The 19920-nt window shown below is 43.7% G+C and overlaps 1 protein-coding gene across 1 annotated transcript in view; it reads left to right on the plus strand.

The window, feature by feature from the left end:
• The window catches only part of LOC124717302 (histone acetyltransferase Tip60-like), a 105459-nt gene that overhangs the window by 14722 nt on the left and 70817 nt on the right, over positions 1 to 19920 (plus strand). Inside the window, exon 4 of the mRNA XM_047244128.1 lies at positions 2030 to 2388. Within this exon, the coding sequence (XP_047100084.1) occupies positions 2030 to 2388 (359 nt within the window). The remainder of the gene's footprint in view (positions 1 to 2029; positions 2389 to 19920) is intronic.

Genomic DNA, 19920 nt, shown 5'->3' on the forward strand with positions numbered 1-19920 from the left:
GCAGGGAGCTCATTGGGTCTTGTCATCGTCGTCCTCAATGGACACACCTGAATGCTCAGATATTTGTAAAGTAAATGAAAGTAAACAATGTAATTCACATTGTGTAGTGATAATGCACAGCGAATTTTGCCCAACAGTGGTCCAGAATGCTCGGAAAACAGTGAGTGTGGAATTGTTTCAATGGTATGGAATAGCATGGTAATATTGTTATAATCATCTTTACAACCAATAAAGTAGGGAGAGTAGTAACAAGTGGGAAAAAAATTCAAGAATTGACATGGGTTCAAATACGTGATGATCTGCACTGCAGTCCACTACGCAACCTCTGAGCCATTGCAGTAAATGAAACATGATTTTGTTGTTAGTAAATTTCAAATTAATTGCTTATGTTCTATTTATCAATGCACATGGAATTGTCAGAGCAGTTTAGGGACAGGTTCAGTAGTTAAAATTTAATACAAATTGCATAGTTAATGCTACTTGAGCTGAAAGAGAACATATATAAGTGATGTCGAGTCGTTATTGGTTGCTGTCAAAATTCCCATACTTAACTGTTCACTGCCAAATGTTTCGAATTTTCCTTTCTTACTTTGCTGCTAAGTGTCCATAAAATGTCTTTGAACTAATCACATAAATTAAGAGTCGTCTCTCAAGAACTGTTGCGAGATCGATCATTAAGAACACAACGTATTTGGTAATTTCCTTAACGTAACCTCCCAGATTGAAAAAAAGTATTTCGAGCATCTGCAGTGTGCGAATGGCGTAGTCACATATTTAGTTGCCATTTTTTCTGTTAATAATTACTTTTTTATTATTGCAGTTGATATCTGCTAAAAACAAAAACGGTGAATTGTAGTGCCATTACACTATAAACTGATGACTAGAGCTGAACATGACTTTGAACCTCGAATTATCACCCGTCAAACACGATCCAACTTCATGGCAGTATGACCTGGAATTAACATTTATACAGTGCAGATTTCCAGGTTAAGCTTGATCTAAGGTCATTTTCTGTCTTAACCTAAGGTTAAATGCTTTGTACAATCAGCCGTAGAAGTTGTACATTTTAGTTTAGCTGATTTTTGTATTGCATTATCCGATGTACCATTAAATATAACTAATATCAGGTCATTTTTTCTATAAAGGTATGAGAAGGTAAATTGCTACTCACCATATAGCAGAGATGCTGAGTCGCAGATTGGCACGACAGAAAGATTCTCACAATTAAAGCTTTTGGCCATTAAGGTCTTCGCCAACTGTAGACACACATACACACTGAACAATGAAGTGCTGCAGGTTAGGCAGGGCTGGGGGGGGGTCGGAAAAGGAGAGAAATAAAAAGACTGGGTGTGGTGGTGGAATGACGACTGTGTAGTGCTGGAACGGGAACAGGAAAGGGGCTGGAGGGCGTATTGCAGGGAAAGTTCCCACCCGCGCAATTCAGAAAAGCTGCTGTTGGTGGGAAGGATCCATATGGCACAGGCTGTGAAGCAGTCATTGACATGAAGGATATCATGTTTGGCAGCATGTTCAGCAAAAGGGTGGTCCACTCGTTTCTTGACCACAGCCTGTTGGTGGCCATTCATGTGGACAGACAGCTTGTTGGTTGTCATGCCTACATAGAATGCAGCACAGTGGTTGCAGCTTAGCTTGTATTGTGTAATACATTAAACACATGTGTTTATTCTGTACTGTCTGCTTCTCTGTCTGGTACATTATAAGTGGTGAGACTCTGGGCTTCGCAGTTTAAATCCCCAATGACCAGTGTAGATTTAGATTTTCTACAGTTTCCCAGAAATGACTAAGACACGTACCAACATGATTCCTCTGAAAAGGACGTGGTTAATTTCTTTCCCCTTTCTCATCTTGCACCCTCTCTGTCTCCAGTGACTTCATCATCAACAAGACATTATACCTTGATCTTTTTTTATGTACTCTATTTTGGATTTGAAATATGCTTGTTTATTCCGTATTTGTAGAGTAGTTTAAAATTAGCATGTCAGTGTATAAAATTGTTGTCATTTTGCAGTCAATAAGCGGCTCGATGAGTGGGTCACGGAAGACCGCTTGGATACTCGGAAAGTGCAGTACCCGCGACGCGATGGTGCCGGTCCCGGTACGGGGATGTCGACACCCAAGAAGCAGACATCGTCGGCGTGCTCGACGCCCGTGCACCCGAGCTCTGGCAATGCCAAACCCAGCACTACCAGCACCGTCACCTCTGGCAGTGGAACCCTCCCGGTGCCTTCCGTCAGCACCAACAATGGCGGGCCGTCGCGGCCCACGTCTCCTGTTGTACCGGAAATGGTCAATGGTGGTGCCGTTCTTGCTGCAGCTCTGCAGAAGAAGATGTCGCGTAAGAGGAAAGCTGGGTGGCCCGAAAATGAGGTGAGTATTCGCCGTGGATCTACATATGTGAATGTGATATCTTTTATACAGATATCCTACCATAGCCTCAGAGAATTCGAGAAAGGAAGCCACATCTTCCTAGAAGAACTAGTACCACTTTATTAATGTAATGGCTAGTTTAAATAACAATAGGTCAACTGAGACATGATAATGCTGTCGAAACCAGTCATCGTGTAAATAAAATTATATTGCAGTTTGTTACCAGTCTTCCCCTGTTTTTTAAATTTTTCATTTATTAATGTATAGTTATTTGTATGCCTTGAAAAATAAGTTTCACATTCACAAATTTTTTGGCAAAACATCTGTGTATAATACAAGTCTGCATCAGGCATTTGTGCTTGAGTGAATTAATTAGTGTGTGTAGTTCATGCTAATGTCAACATAGTCGCTCTAGATGCAGAGAGCAACTGCATTTGACTTCTTTCATGCTAGTTTGAGCATCCTCTGCTCAGACAGCTGGCCTGATCATTTGCTTGACTACACAATTGCCACTCAGTCGCCCGCTGCAGCATCGAGCTGGTTGTATGCACCCCAGAACGACCAGGAAATCCACGATAAACATGAGAATTTTTCATTGTTGTAGTTCTCAGTTAAATTTTTGTAATTTTGATTGGTAAGAACTGATACTCTTACAAAGAATTTTACGTTACCCTGGTACTGCAGAATACTACTGCAGCAATAAAACATAAACGAGGGAAAAATACCAAAGTTGCAAAGAAAATGTGCCATTTACACCAACATAATGCAGTGCACTCAAAGGCGTCTGCCGACAGAAAAATATGTCAAAAGGCTTTAGGATGAAGACTGTACAATACTTTGTTGCAATACAATGAGCCGCTTTTGATGAGTGTGATGTCACAATTGTTTACATTTCTAATGGATCACAGGAAAATGTGGATAGTGCTTTGAGAAGTGTTACTCTCACAGTAAAATTCCTTTTTCACAAGATGAATTATGTTATATGTGACAATCTGTAATGAATTTCTTAAATCGTGGAGCGAAACTTAACATTTTGAGAACCATTCGCTGAGCAAATTTTCGGGCCAAGACAACCAGCCATTTATGGCATTAATTAAAACTGCACAAGGACATTGGTGTTTGATATATCTTAAAGGGTAACGCAAGTTAAGAAAGACTAAGCTTTGAGGTTAGCTTTTCATATTTATTACAGTTCTTTCATAGATTACAAATGCAGTAATAAGGGCAAAAATTATATTTATCAAGTGTGAGGTGAGTTCTTGAGCATTTCACACATAACTGGCTTTTCTACAGAAAACTCAGTGTTCTTCACTGCTGCTTCTTTTGAAGTGATTCTATAAATAGACAACAAAAGGCAACACTGGTGTATTAATTTTAACAATTAACTTATCTCTTTGTGTGTTCGCACTATCTAACAGTGATGTTGCTATTGGCTGACTACATCGTGTGTCCTATGCTCTGAATATCTGATGTGTGCAGCACAATCACAATTTTAGTGCTTCGGAAGCTAGCGTGCTGTAGTTCATGGAATTCAGATTTATACTTTCTTAATACGAAAATGTAAAGTGCACATGTTGCCACCAATCGAAGATCTTTTCAAAATGCATTGTTATTTTGCTGGGTTTCATTTCCTAAAGTGTCAGGAAGTTCAGTGCTTGTGTATAAAATCTCTACCATTCAAAAGATTGACAAGTTTTGAAGCTGTGATGGAAATGTATATTGTCACTTAACACAGAAAAAAATGTATTTTCACCTGGGGCGTGGTGTCTTTTGCACATGGGAAAAAGTCTGTTTTTAACCAGAAAATATAGGAATTTTTTCCTCCACATATACGACCTTTCGTGATACTTAGGTGAGACTACAGAGAGTGGAAGAAAGATTCATGTAGGATACCACATCCATGAATTTGTTGAAGGATGTTGTAATGCTTCACCTTCGCTGTTGCCTGGTTAACAGAAAACGAGAACCCACATGATAATCAATGACTGCCATGTCGTCCTCTGTCAATTATTATCAGACGTGGTATGGAGGGGCATGGGTCCGCACAGCACCCACCTGGCCTTGACGTTTCGACTGTGGATCCACTACCTCTCAATCGGGTTTGGCATCATGGAGCTGAGTACATGCTAGTCCAGTCCTTCCACAGAGGAAAAACAGGACAGAGATTTTGTGTCATCAGTCATCTAACTGGTTTGATGCGGCCCGCCACAATTTCCTCTCCTATGCCAGCCTCTTTATCTCAGAGTAGAACTTGCACCCTACATCCTCAATTATTTACTAGATGTGTTCCGGTGTATCTTCCTCTACAGTTTTTACCCTCTACAGCTCCCTCTAGTACCAGGGAAGTTATTCCATTATGTCTTAGCAGATGTCCTACCATCCTGTCCCTTTTTCTTGCCAATGTTTTCGTCTCTGATTCTGCAGAAAACCTCCTCATTCATTAACTTACCAGCCCACCTAATTCTGAACATTTTTGTGTAGCACCATACCTCAAATGCTTCAATTCTCTTCTTTGCCACTTTTCCCACGGTCCATGTCTCACTACCGTATGATGTTATGCCCCAAAAATACATTCTCAGAAATTTCTTCCTCAAGTTATGTCCTATGTCTGAGACTAGTATACTTCTCTTGGCCAGAAATGCTCTTTTTACCAGTGCCAATCTGCTTTTTATGTCATCCCTGCTCTGTCCACCATGGGTTATTTGGGTGCCTAGGTAGCAGAATTCTTTAACTTCAAATACTTTGTGGTCACCAACTGTGATGTTAAGTTTCTTGCTCTTCACATTTCTGCAACTTCTCATTACTTTCGTCTTTTCCTGTTTTACTCTCAGTCCTTATTCTTTATTCATTGGGCTGTTCATTCCATTCAACATATTTTTAATTCTTCTTCACTGTCAATGAGGATAGCAATCTCATCAGTAAATGTAATCATTTGAATTAAAATTCGGGGTGAAAGAATATCACTCTTGAACCTTTTCTCTACTTTTGTCATTGCTTCTTCAGTGTATAGACTGAACAGTAGGGGCGAAGGACTACTTTCCTGCCTTACACCCATTTTAATACAAGCACTTCATTCTTGGTGTTCCACTTTTACTGTTCCCTCTTGCCTCTTGTACTTACGGTGTATTACCCGTCTTTCCCCATAGCTTATCCCTGTTTTTCTCAGAATTTTGAACATTGTGCACCATTTGACATTGTCGAATGCTTTTTCCAAATTTGCAAATCCTATGCACAAGTCTTTATTTTTCTTTTGTCTTGCTTCCATTATCAGCCACATCATCAGAATTGCCTCTTTGGTGCCTTTACCTTTCCTAAAGCCAAATGAATCATCATCTTACACACCCTCAATTTTGTTTCCATTTTTCTGTGTATTATTCCTGTCAGCAACTTGGATGCATGGGCTGTTAAGCTGATTGTGCGTTAATTCTAGCACTCATCAGCTCGTGTGCAACCTTCAGAATTGTGTGGATGATGTTTTTCAGCAACTGAGAATTTTTCCAGGTTGTATGGCCGTGGTCCATAGAACTCTTCATTCCCTGACGTTTTGTCCACGGCTACGTTGGACATCTTCGTTGGGGCTCCTGGTTGTGCTGAGTCTTACCGACTGATGAGTCGGACATCGAAGAGTGGCCTAAATACCTTGGAATGTGGGTGTGGTCTGGATTTCACATGATAGCAGAGATAAGCATTGTCAAAGATAAAATTTTTCAACTATCGATTATAGTACGTTAAAGGTAAAAAACTTCTCATCGATTCTGTAGTGCCACAGTCCATGTATCACTGAGTTTCATTGCTTCTTCTTTTCTGTTAAAATTATCCCCATGTTTATATATTTCGATGGCTTCTCTATATAGCCATGAATAATATTTTGTCATAGTACATAAAACTTCAGTTTCCTAAAATTTCACTACATGATCACCTGATTGTAGAGCATGTTCTGCCATGGCTGATTTGTCTGTTTTCCCTAGTTGGCAAAGACTTTTATGTTCCTTCATCCATGTATTCCCACTTCTCTTTGTAGTTCCAATGTAGACCTTGCCACACGTACATGGAATCTTATATACACCACTTGCAGACAGAGGGGGACATTTGTCCTTAACAGAACGAAGTGCTTGGCCTATTTTCTTAGTTGGTTTGAAAATTGGTCGAACGTCATGTTTCCTTAGAATCTTGCCGATCTGATCCGTCACTTTTTTTTATGAAGGGTAGAGAAACCGTGTTCTTCCATCGCTGTGTCCTATCGTTGTCCTTAGGCCTCCTGTTATTCGGTCTCAAAACTCTTAATTATTTCCTTACTAGAGTACCCATTCTTCTCTAACTACTGAAGAAACGACCTGTAGCAGCAGATATAACATGGTTTTTCTCCCCCTCCCCTCACTGAAAACAGTTTAACATTTAAGAATAAATTTATCATCAAGAAACCCATAACAGCTGTTTAATGCATTTAGTAATGATTTTGTTATTAGTAATCATTCTTCAATAATATTCTGAGATTTGACACGGATTATAAAGTATGTTACATTACAATGTGATGACCCAAGGACAGTGTTTTTTCTTGTTTCCCATTGCTCTTAGTAATAAAGGGAAAGAACGATATACATAGCTTTAAGTATAAACATTTATTACCTTTTTAATGTCAGTTCCACCTCTTATTTCAATTGGTAAATAATACATTCTAGCAGTAACAATTTTTAAACGTACTTTTTTTATAAATGCCCAGATTTTGAGCATTTAAAACTGATGTGCACAAATGCCCATTTATAAATGTCCTGCGCACTGGGCATTTGCCTGGCCCATATCACTACGTGGCGGGATTCGAACCCGGGACTGAGGACACTTTGATTACTAATCAAAAGATGCTACCCCTAGACCACAGAGGCAGAGAGCATACGCTTTCTTATTCTATCGTGTTTTTGCACATAAAGTACCGTTGCTGTTGAACATGAGTTGTATGATAAAGCAGTTGTAAGAGAATGTAATGTTCATTACAAAAGAACATAATGTTTCTAACAGCACAACCTAGATGCTTGTGGGATCCACAGACCCATAGTACAAAATACAGAACAAACCAGAGTTGATGTTTGGGAGGAAATTGTGGAAGAGCCAATGCTCCAATTGGAGAAGTAAGGGAGAATATAAATTCATTAGCTGCTTCTTTCAGGCAAGAACGGAATACAACTAATACACTCTTAGGAATAAAACAATGAAAAATCCAGTATGGAATAATGCCAATATTATGAAAAGGATATATTGCTGCTCACTATATAGCAGAGATGTTGAGTCACAGATAAGCACAACAAAAATACTGTTAAACAAGTAAGTCCATAAACACAACCACCCAGGACGCACCATTTTGGCAGGTTACTTTGCCCTCACTGAGAGAATCTCTGCTCTAGTAGACCAACACCTTCAACCTATTACCTTGAACCTACCCTCCTATATAAAAGATTCCAACCATTTCCTCCACTGACTCTCCACAGTTCCTGTCCCTTTACCACACGGTGCCCTGCTTGTCGCTATTGATGCCACCTCCCTGTACATTAACATTCCTAATGCCCATGCCCTTACTGCTATTGAACAGTACCTTTCCAAACGCCCTATGGAGTCCAAATCAACAACCTCCTTCCTAGTCGCCATGACCAACTATATCCTCACTCACAATTACTTCTCCCTTGAAGGCATTACCTACAAACAAATCCGGGGTATGGCTGTGGGCACCTGCATGGCACCATCCTATGCCAACCTATTCATGGGCCATTTAGAGGAATCCTTCCTAAAAACCCAGAATCCTAAACCGCTCACCTAGTTCAGATTCATTTAAGACATGGTTGCTATCTGGATCGAATGTGAGGACACCCTATCCACATTCCTCCAGAACCTCAACAACTTCTCCCCCATTTGCTTCATCTGGTCCTACTCAACCCAACAAGCCACCTTCCTAGATGTTGACCTCCACCTCAGAGATAGCTACATCAGTTCCTCCATCCATATCAAACCTACTAACTACCAGCAATACCTCCACTTCGACAGCTGCCACCCATTCCATACCAAGAAGTCCCTTCCGTACAGCCTAGCCACCTGTTGTTGTCGCATCTGCAGTGACGAGCAGTCCCACTTGGAATATACTGAGGATCTCACTGAAGCCTTCACTGACCGTAATTATCCTTCCAACACTCAACAAAAAACAAATCTGCTGTGTCTTATCTTTCCAGTCTCCCACCACCTCCCAAAATCCCACAGTTCGGCCACAGAGGAGCATTCCCCTTGTAACTCATTGCCACCCAGGACTGAAGCAATTGAATTAAATTCTCCACCAGATTTTCGACTACCTCTCATTGTGCCCTGAAATGAGAAATATCCTGCCCACTATCCTTCCCACTACTCCTAAAGTGGTATTCCGCTGTCCACCGAACCTACACAATATACTCGTCCATTCTTACACAACCCCTGCTCCCAATCGCTTATCTCATGGCTCATACATCTGTAATAGACCTAGATGCAATACCTGTCCCACACATCCTCCCACCACCACCTACTTCAGTCCAGTAACTAACATCACGTATCCCATCAAAGGCAGGGTTACCTGTGAAACCAGTCACATGTTTTACAAGCTAAGTTGCAACCACTGTGCTGCCTTCTATGTAGGCATGACAACCAACAAGATGTTGGTCCGCATGGATGGTTACCGACAAACTGTGGCCAAGATAAAAGTGGACCACCCTGTTGCTGCACACGCTGCCAAACACGATATCCCTCATTTCAATCACTGCTTCACAGCTGGTGCCATATGGATCCTTCCCACCAACACCAGCTTTTTTGAACTGTGCAAGTGGGAACTTTCCCTGTAATCCCTACGTTCCTGTAACCCTCCTGGCCTCTACCTTTGTTAGTCAGTGTCCTCACCCACCCAGCCCTTCCTGTTCCCATTCCAGCATTACGCAGCTGTCATTTCACTGCTGCACCCAGTCTTTTTATTTCTCTCGTTTCCACTACTCCCCCCCCCTCCCTCCCCCTCCTCACCTTCTCTCGTGCCCTCCATCTAAACTGCAGCACTTCACTGTCTGCCACCCCCACCGTACTATCCCTCCCTGTCCCCCTCCCCACCTCACCCTCTTCCTTACCCCCACCCAATTGCTACTCCTATCATGCACTGGTGCTGCTGCTCGCAGTGTGGTTTCAGTTGCCTGAGACTGCCGACGTGTGTGCGAGTTGCATTTGCGTGAGTATGTATGTGTGTCTATTGTTGACAAAGGCCTTAATGACCGAAAGCTATAATTGTGTGAATCTGTTTGTTGTGCCTATTGCAACTCAGCATCTTCGCTATATAGTGGGTAGCAACTTTCCTTCTCTAATAACATGACCATTATATCTGGCTGCTGAGGCCAGACTGCAAGCAGCTATGTATGAAAGGACTATCAATCTAAGTATGAAATTACACCTTTAGCTGCTTACAGGTATTGATAAATATCAACGGGGACAGTTGAAAAATGTGTGCCATGACTGGCACTGGAACCCGGGGCCTCCTGCTCACATGGCAGACGTTCTATCCTACTGAGCAACTGAGGACGCAGAGGATTGTGTGGCTGCAGGGACTTATCTCTGGCATGCTCCCCGCGAGACCCACACTTTCCAACTTTCTGTTTGCACACCACATTTGTAGTACACCTGCCCACCATACTCATTTCTCGTGGCAGTAAATATACCGATTCCTGTAAGAGTTCGATCAGTGTGAGTTCATCCGCACTGAAGAAGATCATTAGCCAGTGAGTCTTATCTATATGAAGATGGTATCTGTTCTTTTGGACATGTCGGGGCACACATTTTCATCATGTCTGAAAGAACAGATACCATCTTCATATAAATAAGACTTTCCAGCCAATCTTCTTCGGTGTGGATGCACTCATGTTGCTCAAACTCTTGCAGGAATCAGTAGATTGACTGATGCCAGTAATGAGTATAGTGGGCAGGGGCACTACAAATGTAGTATGTGGACAGTAAGTTGGAAATGTGGGTCTCATGGGGAGCGTGCCAGAGATAAGTCTCTGCAGTCGCACTATCCTCTGTGTCATCGATGGCTCAGTAGGATAGAGCACTTACCACATAAGCAGGAGATTCCGGGTTCGAGACCTGGTCGGCGCACACATTTTCAACTGTCCCTGTTGATATTTATCAGTGCCTGTAAGCAGCTAAAGGTCTGATTTCATGGTAATTTCATTCTTAGAGAGCTGGAAGATCACCAATGGTATCTGTACAGATACCATCTTCATATATACCAATCTGAGTGGTGGGGATGAGGAGGAGACTGGGGTGGGGAGGGAGAGGGATAGCAGGGTAGGACAGTGACTAATCGAAGTTGAGGCCAGAAGGGTTGTGGAAACATACGATGTATTGCAGGGAAAGTTCCCACCTGCGCAATTCAGAAAAGCTGGTGTTGGTAGGAATTATGCAGATGGCACAGGCTTTGAAGCATCATTGAAGTGAAGTATGTCATGTCAGGCTGTGTGCTCAGCAGTTGAGTAGCTCAGATGTTTCTTTGCTGCAGTTTGTCATGGCCATTCATGTGGACAGAAAGCTTGTTGGTTGTCATGCCCACATAGAACAAAGCACAGTGGTTGCAGCTTAGCTTGTAGATTGCATGACTGGTTTCACAGGTATCCCTGCGTTTGATGGGATAGGTGATGCTTGTGGTCAGATTGGCGTGGGTGGTGGTGGTGGTGGTGGTGTACAGGACAGGTCTTGCATTAGGTGTATAACAGATGTATGAGCCATGAAGCAAGGGATTAGCAGCAGGGGTTGTGTAGGACTGGACAACTATATTGTGTACATTTGGTGGGGAGCGGAATACCACTGGGGGAGGGGTGGAAAGGATAGTGGACAGGACATTCCTCACTTAAGTACACGATAAGAGGTAGTCGAAACCCTGGCGGAATGTGATTCACTTGCTCCAGTCCTGCATAATACTGAATCATGAGGGGAATTTTCCTCTGTGGCCGGATGGTGGGAATTTGGGGGTCGGTGAGTGACTGGAGAGATAAGTCACAGAAGATCTGTTCCTATAGAAGTTTAGGATGGTAATTGTGGTCTTCGAAGGCCTCAGTGAAACCATTATTATATTTAATGATATGAATATAGTAGAGGTAAACATTCCACGTGGGAAAAATATATCTAAAAACAAAGATGATGTAACTTACCAAACGAAAGCGTTGGTATGTTGATAGAGACACTAACAAACACAAACATACACACACAAAATCCAAGCTTTCGCAACCCACGGTTGCTTCATCAGGAAAGAGGGAAAGACGAAAGGATGTGGGTTTTAAGGGAGACAGTAAGGAGTCATTCCAATCCCGGGAGTGGAAAGACTTACCTTAGGGGGAAAAAGGGAAGGTATACACACACACACACACACACACACACACACACACACACACACATATATCCATCCGCACATATACAGACACTAGCAGACATGTGAAGGCAAAGAGTTTAGGCAGAGATGTCAGTCGAAGCGGAAGTACAGAGGCAAAGATGTTGTTGAATGACAGGTGCGGTATGAGCGGCGGCAACTTGAAATTAGCGGAGGTTGAGGCCTGGTGGGTAATGGGAAGAGAGGATATATTGAAGGGCAAGTTCCCATCTCCGGAGTTCTGATACGTTGGTTTTACTGGGAAGTGTCCAGATAACCTGGACGGTGTAACACTGTGCCAAGATGTGCTGGCCGTGCACCAAGGCATGTTTAGCCACAGGGTGATCCTCATTACCAACAAACACTGTCTGCCTGTGTCCGTTCATGCGAATGGACAGTTTGTTGCTGGTCGTTCCCACATTGAAAGGCCTCAACCTCCGCTAATTTCAAGTTGCTGCCACTCATACCTCACCTGTCATTCAACAACATCTTTGCCTCTATACTTCCGCCTCGACTGACATCTCTACCCAAACTCTCTGCCTTTACAAATGTCTGCTTGTGTCAGTGTATGTGCAGATGGATATGTGTGTGTATGCGAGTGTATACCTGTCCTTTTTTCCCCCTGAGGTAAGTCTTTCCGCTCCCGGGATTGGAATGACTCCTTACCCTCTCCCTTAAAACCCACATCCTTTCGTCTTTCCCTCTCCTTCCCTCTTTCCTGATGAAGCAACCGTTGGTTGCGAAAGCTTATGTTGTGTGTATGTTTGTGTGTCTATCAACATGCCAGCACTTTCGTTTGGTAAGTTACATCATCTTTGTTTTTAGATATATTTTTCCCACATGGAATGTTTCCCTCTATATATATATATATAAACAAAGATGTGTGACTTACCATACAAAAGCGCTGGCAGGTCGATAGAAACACAAACAAACACATACATACACAAATACACATATTTTTCCCGCGTGGAAACTATATATATATATATATATATATATATATATATATATATATATATATATATATATATAATGGAAGGAAACATTCCACGTGGGAAAAATTATATATAAAAACAAAGATGAGGTGACTTACCGAACAAAAGCGCTGGCAGGTCGATAGACACACAAACAAACACAAACACACACACAAAATTCAAGCTTTCGCAACAAACTGTTGCCTCATCAGGAAAGAGGTAAGGAGAGGGGAAGACGAAAGGAAGTGGGTTTTAAAGGAGAGGGTAAGGAGTCATTCCAATCCCGGGAGCGGAAAGACTTACCTTAGGGGGAAAAAAGGACAGGTATACACTCGCACACACGCACATATCCATCCACACATACAGACACAAGCAGACATATTTAAAGACAAAGAGTTTGGGCAGAGATGTCAGTCGAGGCAGAAGTGTAGAGGCAAAGAAGTTGTTGAAAGACAGGTATGAGTGGCGGCAACTTGAAATTAACCCCCCCCCCCCCCCCCCGATGCAAAACCTGTCCCATGCACCCTCCCACCACCACCTACTCCAGTCCTGTAACCCGGAAGGTGTACACGATCAGAGGCAGAGCCACGTGTGAAAGCACCCACGTGATTTACCAACTGACCTGCCTACACTGTGATGCATTCTATGTGGGAATGACCAGCAACAAACTGTCCATTCGCATGAATGGACACAGGCAGACAGTGTTTGTTGGTAATGAGGATCACCCTGTGGCTAAACATGCCTTGGTGCACAGCCAGCACATCTTGGCACAGTGTTACACCGTCCGGGTTATCTGGATACTTCCCACCAACACCAACCTATCCGAACTCCGGAGATGGGAACTTGCCCTTCAGTATATCCTCTCTTCTCGTCATCCGCCAGGCCTCAATCTCCGCTAATTTCAAGTTGCCGCCACTCATACCTCACCTGTCTTTCAACAACTTCTTTGCCTCTACACTTCTGCCTCGACTGACATCTCTGCCCAAACTCTTTGTCTTTAAATATGTCTGCTTGTGTCTGTATGTGTGGATGGATATGTGCGTGTGTGCGAGTGTATACCTGTCCTTTTTTCCCCCTAAGGTAAGTCTTTCCGCTCCCGGGATTGGAATGACTCCTTACCCTCTCCTTTAAAACCCACTTCCTTTCGTCTTCCCCTCTCCTTACCTCTTTCCTGATGAGGCAACAGTTTGTTGCGAAAGCTTGAATTTTGTGTGTGTGTTTGTGTTTGTTTGTGTGTCTATCGACCTGCCAGCGCTTTTGTTCGGTAAGTCACCTCATCTTTGTTTTTTTTATATATATATATATATATATATATATATATATATATATATATATATATATATATATATATATAAAAATAGAGGGAAACATTCCACGTGGGAAAAATATATCTAAAAAGAAAGATGATGAAACTTACCAAACAAAAGCGCTGGCAGGTCGATAGACACACAAACAAACACAAACATACACACAAAATTCTAGCTTTCGCAACCAATGGTTGCCTCATCAGGAAAGAGGGAAGGAGAAGGAAAGACAAAAGGATATGGGTTTTAAGGGAGAGGGTAAGGAGTCATTCCAATCCCGGGAGCGGAAAGACTTACCTTAGGGGGAAAAAAGGACAGGTATACACTCGCACACACACACATATCCATCCACACATACACAGACACAAGCAGACATTTGTAAAGGCAAAGAGTTTGGGCAGAGATGTCAGTCGGGGCGGATGTACAGAGGCAAAGATGAAGTTGAAAGACAGGTGAGGTATGAGCGGCGGCAAATTGAAATTAGAAATTAGCGGAGATTGAGGTCTGGCAGAAAGCGAGAAGAAAGGATATGCTGAAGGGCAAGTTCCCATCTCCGGAGTTCTGACAGGTTGGTGTTAGTGGGAAGTATCCAGATAACCCGGACAGTGTAACACTGTGCGAAGATGTGCTGGCCGTGCACCAAGGCATGTTTAGCCACAGGGTGATCCTCATTACCAACAAACACTGTCTGCCTGTGTCCATTCATGCGAATGGACAGTTTGTTGCTGGTCATTCCCACATAGAACGCTTCACAGTGTAGGCAGGTCAGTTGGTAAATCACGTGGGTGCTTTCACACGTGGCTCTGCCTTTGATCGTGTACACCTTCCGGGTTACAGGACTGGAATAGGTGGTGGTGGGAGGGTGCATGGGACAGGTTTTACACCGGGGGTGGTTACAGGGGTAGGAGCCAGAGGGTAGGGAAGGTGGTTTGGGGATTTCATAGGGATGAACTAAGAGGTTGCGAAGGTTAGGTGGACGGCGGAAAGACACTCTTGGTGGAGTGGGGAGGATTTCATGAAGGATGGATCTCATTTCAGGGCAGGATTTGAGGAAGTCGTATCCCTGCTGGAGAGCCACATTCAGAATCTGATCCAGTCCCGGAAAGTATCCTGTCACAAGTGGGGCACTTTTGGGGTTCTCCTGTGGAAGGTTCCGGGTTTGAGGAGATGAGGATGTGGCTCTGGTTATTTGCTTCTGTACCAGGTCGGGAGGGTAGTTACGGGATGCAAAAGCTGTTTTCAGGTTGTTGGTGTAATGGTTCAAGGATTCCGGACTGGAGCAGATTCGTTTGCCACGAAGACCTAGGCTGTAGGGAAGGGACCGTTTGATGTGGAATGGGTGGCAGCTGTCATAATGGAGGTACTGTTGCTTGTTGGTGGGTTTAATGTGGACGGACGTGTGAAGCTGGCCATTGGACTGGTGGAGGTCAACGTCAAGGAAAGTGGCATGGGATTTGGAGTAGGACCAGGTGAATCTGATGGAACCAAAGGAGTTACGGTTGGAGAGGAAATTCTGGAGTTCTTCTTCACTGTGAGTCCAGATCACGAAAATGTCATCAATAAATCTGTACCAAACTTCGGGTTGGCAGGCCTGGGTAACCAGGAAGGCTTCCTCTAAGCGACCCATGAATAGGTTGGCATACGAGGGGGCCATCCTGGTACCCATGGCTGTTCCCTTTAATTGTTGGTATGTCTGGCCTTCAAAAGAGAAGAAGTTGTGGGTCAGGATGAAGCTGGCTAAGGTAATGAGGAAAGAGGTTTTAGGTAGGGCGGCAGGTGATCGGCGCACTTCCTTTCACGCCGATCACCTGCCGCCCTACCTAAAACCTCTTTCCTCATTACCTTAGCCAGCTTCATCCTGACGCACAACTTCTTCTCTTTTGAAGGCCAGACATACCAACAATTAAAGGGAACAGCCATGGGTACCAGGATGGCCCCCTCGTATGCCAACCTATTCATGGGTCGCTTAGAGGAAGCCTTCCTGGTTACCCAGGCCTGCCAACCCGAAGTTTGGTACAGATTTATTGATGACATTTTCGTGATCTGGACTCACAGTGAAGAAGAACTCCAGAATTTCCTCTCCAACCTTAACTCCTTTGGTTCCATCAGATTCACCTGGTCCTACTCCAAATCCCATGCCACTTTCCTTGACGTTGACCTCCACCTGTCCAATGGCCAGCTTCACACGTCCGTCCACATTAAACCCACCAACAAGCAACAGTACCTCCATTATGACAGCTGCCACCCATTCCACATCAAACGGTCCCTTCCCTACAGCCTAGGTCTTCGTGGCAAACGAATCTGCTCCAGTCCGGAATCCTTGAACCATTACACCAACAACCTGAAAACAGCTTTTGCATCCCGTAACTACCCTCCCGACCTGGTACAGAAGCAAATAACCAGAGCCACATCCTCATCTCCTCAAACCCGGAACCTTCCACAGAAGAACCCCAAAAGTGCCCCACTTGTGACAGGATACTTTCCGGGACTGGATCAGATTCTGAATGTGGCTCTCCAGCAGGGATACGACTTCCTCAAATCCTGCCCTGAAATGAGATCCATCCTTCATGAAATCCTCCCCACTCCACCAAGAGTGTCTTTCCGCCGTCCACCTAACCTTCGCAACCTCTTAGTTCATCCCTATGAAATCCCCAAACCACCTTCCCTACCCTCTGGCTCCTACCCCTGTAACCGCCCCCGGTGTAAAACCTGTCCCATGCACCCTCCCACCACCACCTATTCCAGTCCTGTAACCCGGAAGGTGTACACGATCAAAGGCAGAGCCACGTGTGAAAGCACCCACGTGATTTACCAACTGACCTGCCTACACTGTGAAGCGTTCTATGTGGGAATGACCAGCAACAAACTGTCCATTCGCATGAATGGACACAGGCAGACAGTGTTTGTTGGTAATGAGGATCACCCTGTGGCTAAACATGCCTTGGTGCACGGCCAGCACATCTTCGCACAGTGTTACACTGTCCGGGTTATCTGGATACTTCCCACTAACACCAACCTGTCAGAACTCCGGAGATGGGAACTTGCCCTTCAGCATATCCTTTCTTCTCGCTATCCGCCAGGCCTCAATCCCCGCTAATTTCTAATTTCAATTTGCCGCCGCTCATACCTCACCTGTCTTTCAACTTCATCTTTGCCTCTGTACATCCGCCCCGACTGACATCTCTGCCCAAACTCTTTGCCTTTACAAATGTCTGCTTGTGTCTGTGTATGTGTGGATGGATATGTGTGTGTGTGCGAGTGTATACCTGTCCTTTTTTCCCCCTAAGGTAAGTCTTTCCGCTCCCGGGATTGGAATGACTCCTTACCCTCTCCCTTAAAACCCATATCCTTTTGTCTTTCCTTCTCCTTCCCTCTTTCCTGACGAGGCAACCATTGGTTGCGAAAGCTAGAATTTTGTGTGTATGTTTGTGTTTGTTTGTGTGTCTATCGACCTGCCAGCGCTTTTGTTTGGTAAGTTTCATCATCTTTCTTTTTTTTTATATATATATATATATATATATAAAGCAATAGTTTGTTGCGAAAGCTTGAATTTTGTGTGTATGTTTGTGTGCCTGTCGACCTGCCAGCACTTTCATTTGGTAAGTCACTACATCTTTGTATATATATATATATATATATAGAGAGAGAGAGAGAGAGAGAGAGAGAGAGAGAGAGAGAGAGAGAGAGAGAGAGAGAGTGTGTGTGTGTGTGTGTGTGTGTGTGTTTCTACAGAATCAAACTGCTGAGGTCATCGGTCCCTAGACTTAAACACTAATTAAACTAACTTATGCTAAGAACAAACAAAACACACACACACCCATGCCTGCGGGAGAAGTCAAACCTCCAGCGGGAGGGGCCGCGCAGTCCGTGACATGGCGCCTCAAACAGTGCGGCCTTCTCACAGTGGAGTTCCGCTGCCCACCAAATCTACACATTATACTTGCCCATTCCTACACAAGCCCTGCTCCCAACCACTTGCCTCGTGGCTTATATCCCTATAACAGACCTAGATGCAAGGCCTGTCCCATACATCCTCGCACCACCACCTACTCCAGTTCTGCCACAAACATCACTTATCCTGTAAAAGGAAGGGCTACCTGTGAAACCCGTAAAGTGACCTATAAGCTAAACTGCATCCACTGTGCTTCATTCTACATTGGCATGACAAGCAACAAGCTATCTGTCTGCATGAATATCCACCAACAGACTATGGCCAAGAAACAACTGGACTAACCTGTAGCTGAACATGCTGCCCAACATGACTTCCTTCATTTTAATGACTGCTTCACAGCCTGTGCCATCTGGATCCTTCCCACCAATACCAGTGCAGTTAGGAACTCTTGCTGCAATATATCCTACATTCCTGTAACCCTCCTGGCCTCATCTTCCATTAGTTATTGTCGTTACCCCTCTATTCCTTCCCCATTCCCATTCCAGCACTACACAGCCCTCTATTCCACCAATGTACCCAGTCTTTTTATTTCTCTCCTTTTCTGCTAACCCCCCCCCCCCCCCCCCCCCCCGGTCTAAGCTACCAACTGGTCCCTGCACCCTCCCAGTAGCACTATACCTTCCCCACCCCTATCCTGCCGCCACTTCCCCTTCCCACCCAAACCTCCTCCTTGCCCCCCCCCCCCCCCCCCCCCCCCCCCGCCCCCACTCGGTTGCCTGCTTCTCACCGTCTGGCTCCAGCTGCCAGACTGCCAGAGACTGTGGTCATATGTGTGAGTTGTGTTAGTGTTAGTTTGTGCCCGTGTGTATTTCGTTTATTTTTGACAAAGGTCTTGCTGACCGAAAGCTAACTTTCCGACAGTCTTTTGCTGTGCCCTTTCACGACTTAGCATCTCCACTTTATGGCAAGCCGCAACTATCTGTTTCATTATATTGTCATATTGACAGAAGTTCGACAATTGCTCCTTTTTCTGTTTACTTGTTCCCATGGCTATAGGACCACACCTTTGATAATAAATACTGCTTGTCTATGATGTACAATAAATATCAGTGGTCAAAGTGAAATAATTGTGTTGATAGTGGATTTTAACCATGTTGCCAAACATGTTACATGCTACTTAAGATCAAATCTTAACGTGTTTCTATGGATCCAAGTTTAGCATTATACAATAGAGTTGAGTCCTGAATATAGTTCAATTTCTGATCTAATGTCAAATTTGATTTGCAGTCAGCGAAGTTTACACAATCGGTTCCTAAACTGAAAAATTTCACATAGAAAACCAACTCTTGTTCAAATTCAGTTTACGTCAAACATATTCCACCCTTTTTCAAAGTCTAAAGCTTACTTGAATGTTTGCCGGCTGCGGTGGCTGAGCGGTTCTAGGCGCGTCAGTCCGGAATCGCGCGACTGCTACGGTCGCAGGTTCGAATTCTGTTTCGGGCATGGATGTGTGTGGTGTCCTTAGGTTAGTTAGGTTTAAGTAGTTCTAAGTTCTGGGGGACTGATGACCTAAGATGTTAAGTCCCAGAGCCATTTACTTGAATGTTTGTAACCTTGCAACCTTTCAATACAAGTTTATTATTGTAAATACTTAAATAATGGATCTGTAACTTGCACTGAAGAAAAGATTTTTGAAAAAGTTTACAACAAAGCTGCTAACCATTTACTGAGTGACTAGTTTTGGCATTTGCTCACTTTTACATGCCACATACAAATTCTGGCAAAGAAAAAGGCAACACACCACAAAGGAATCATCAAAATGGAAACCAGTATTTGTGATGTACATACCCAGACAAGCAAATGATTACAATTTCAGGAAAATTGAATGATTTATTTGAGATAAAAATTTTCACAAATTGAGCATGTCATTAATGCACTGATACACATCTGTCCCCA

This window comes from Schistocerca piceifrons, chromosome 9, assembly GCF_021461385.2.
Source record: "Schistocerca piceifrons isolate TAMUIC-IGC-003096 chromosome 9, iqSchPice1.1, whole genome shotgun sequence".
Lineage (NCBI taxonomy): Eukaryota > Metazoa > Arthropoda > Insecta > Orthoptera > Acrididae > Schistocerca > Schistocerca piceifrons.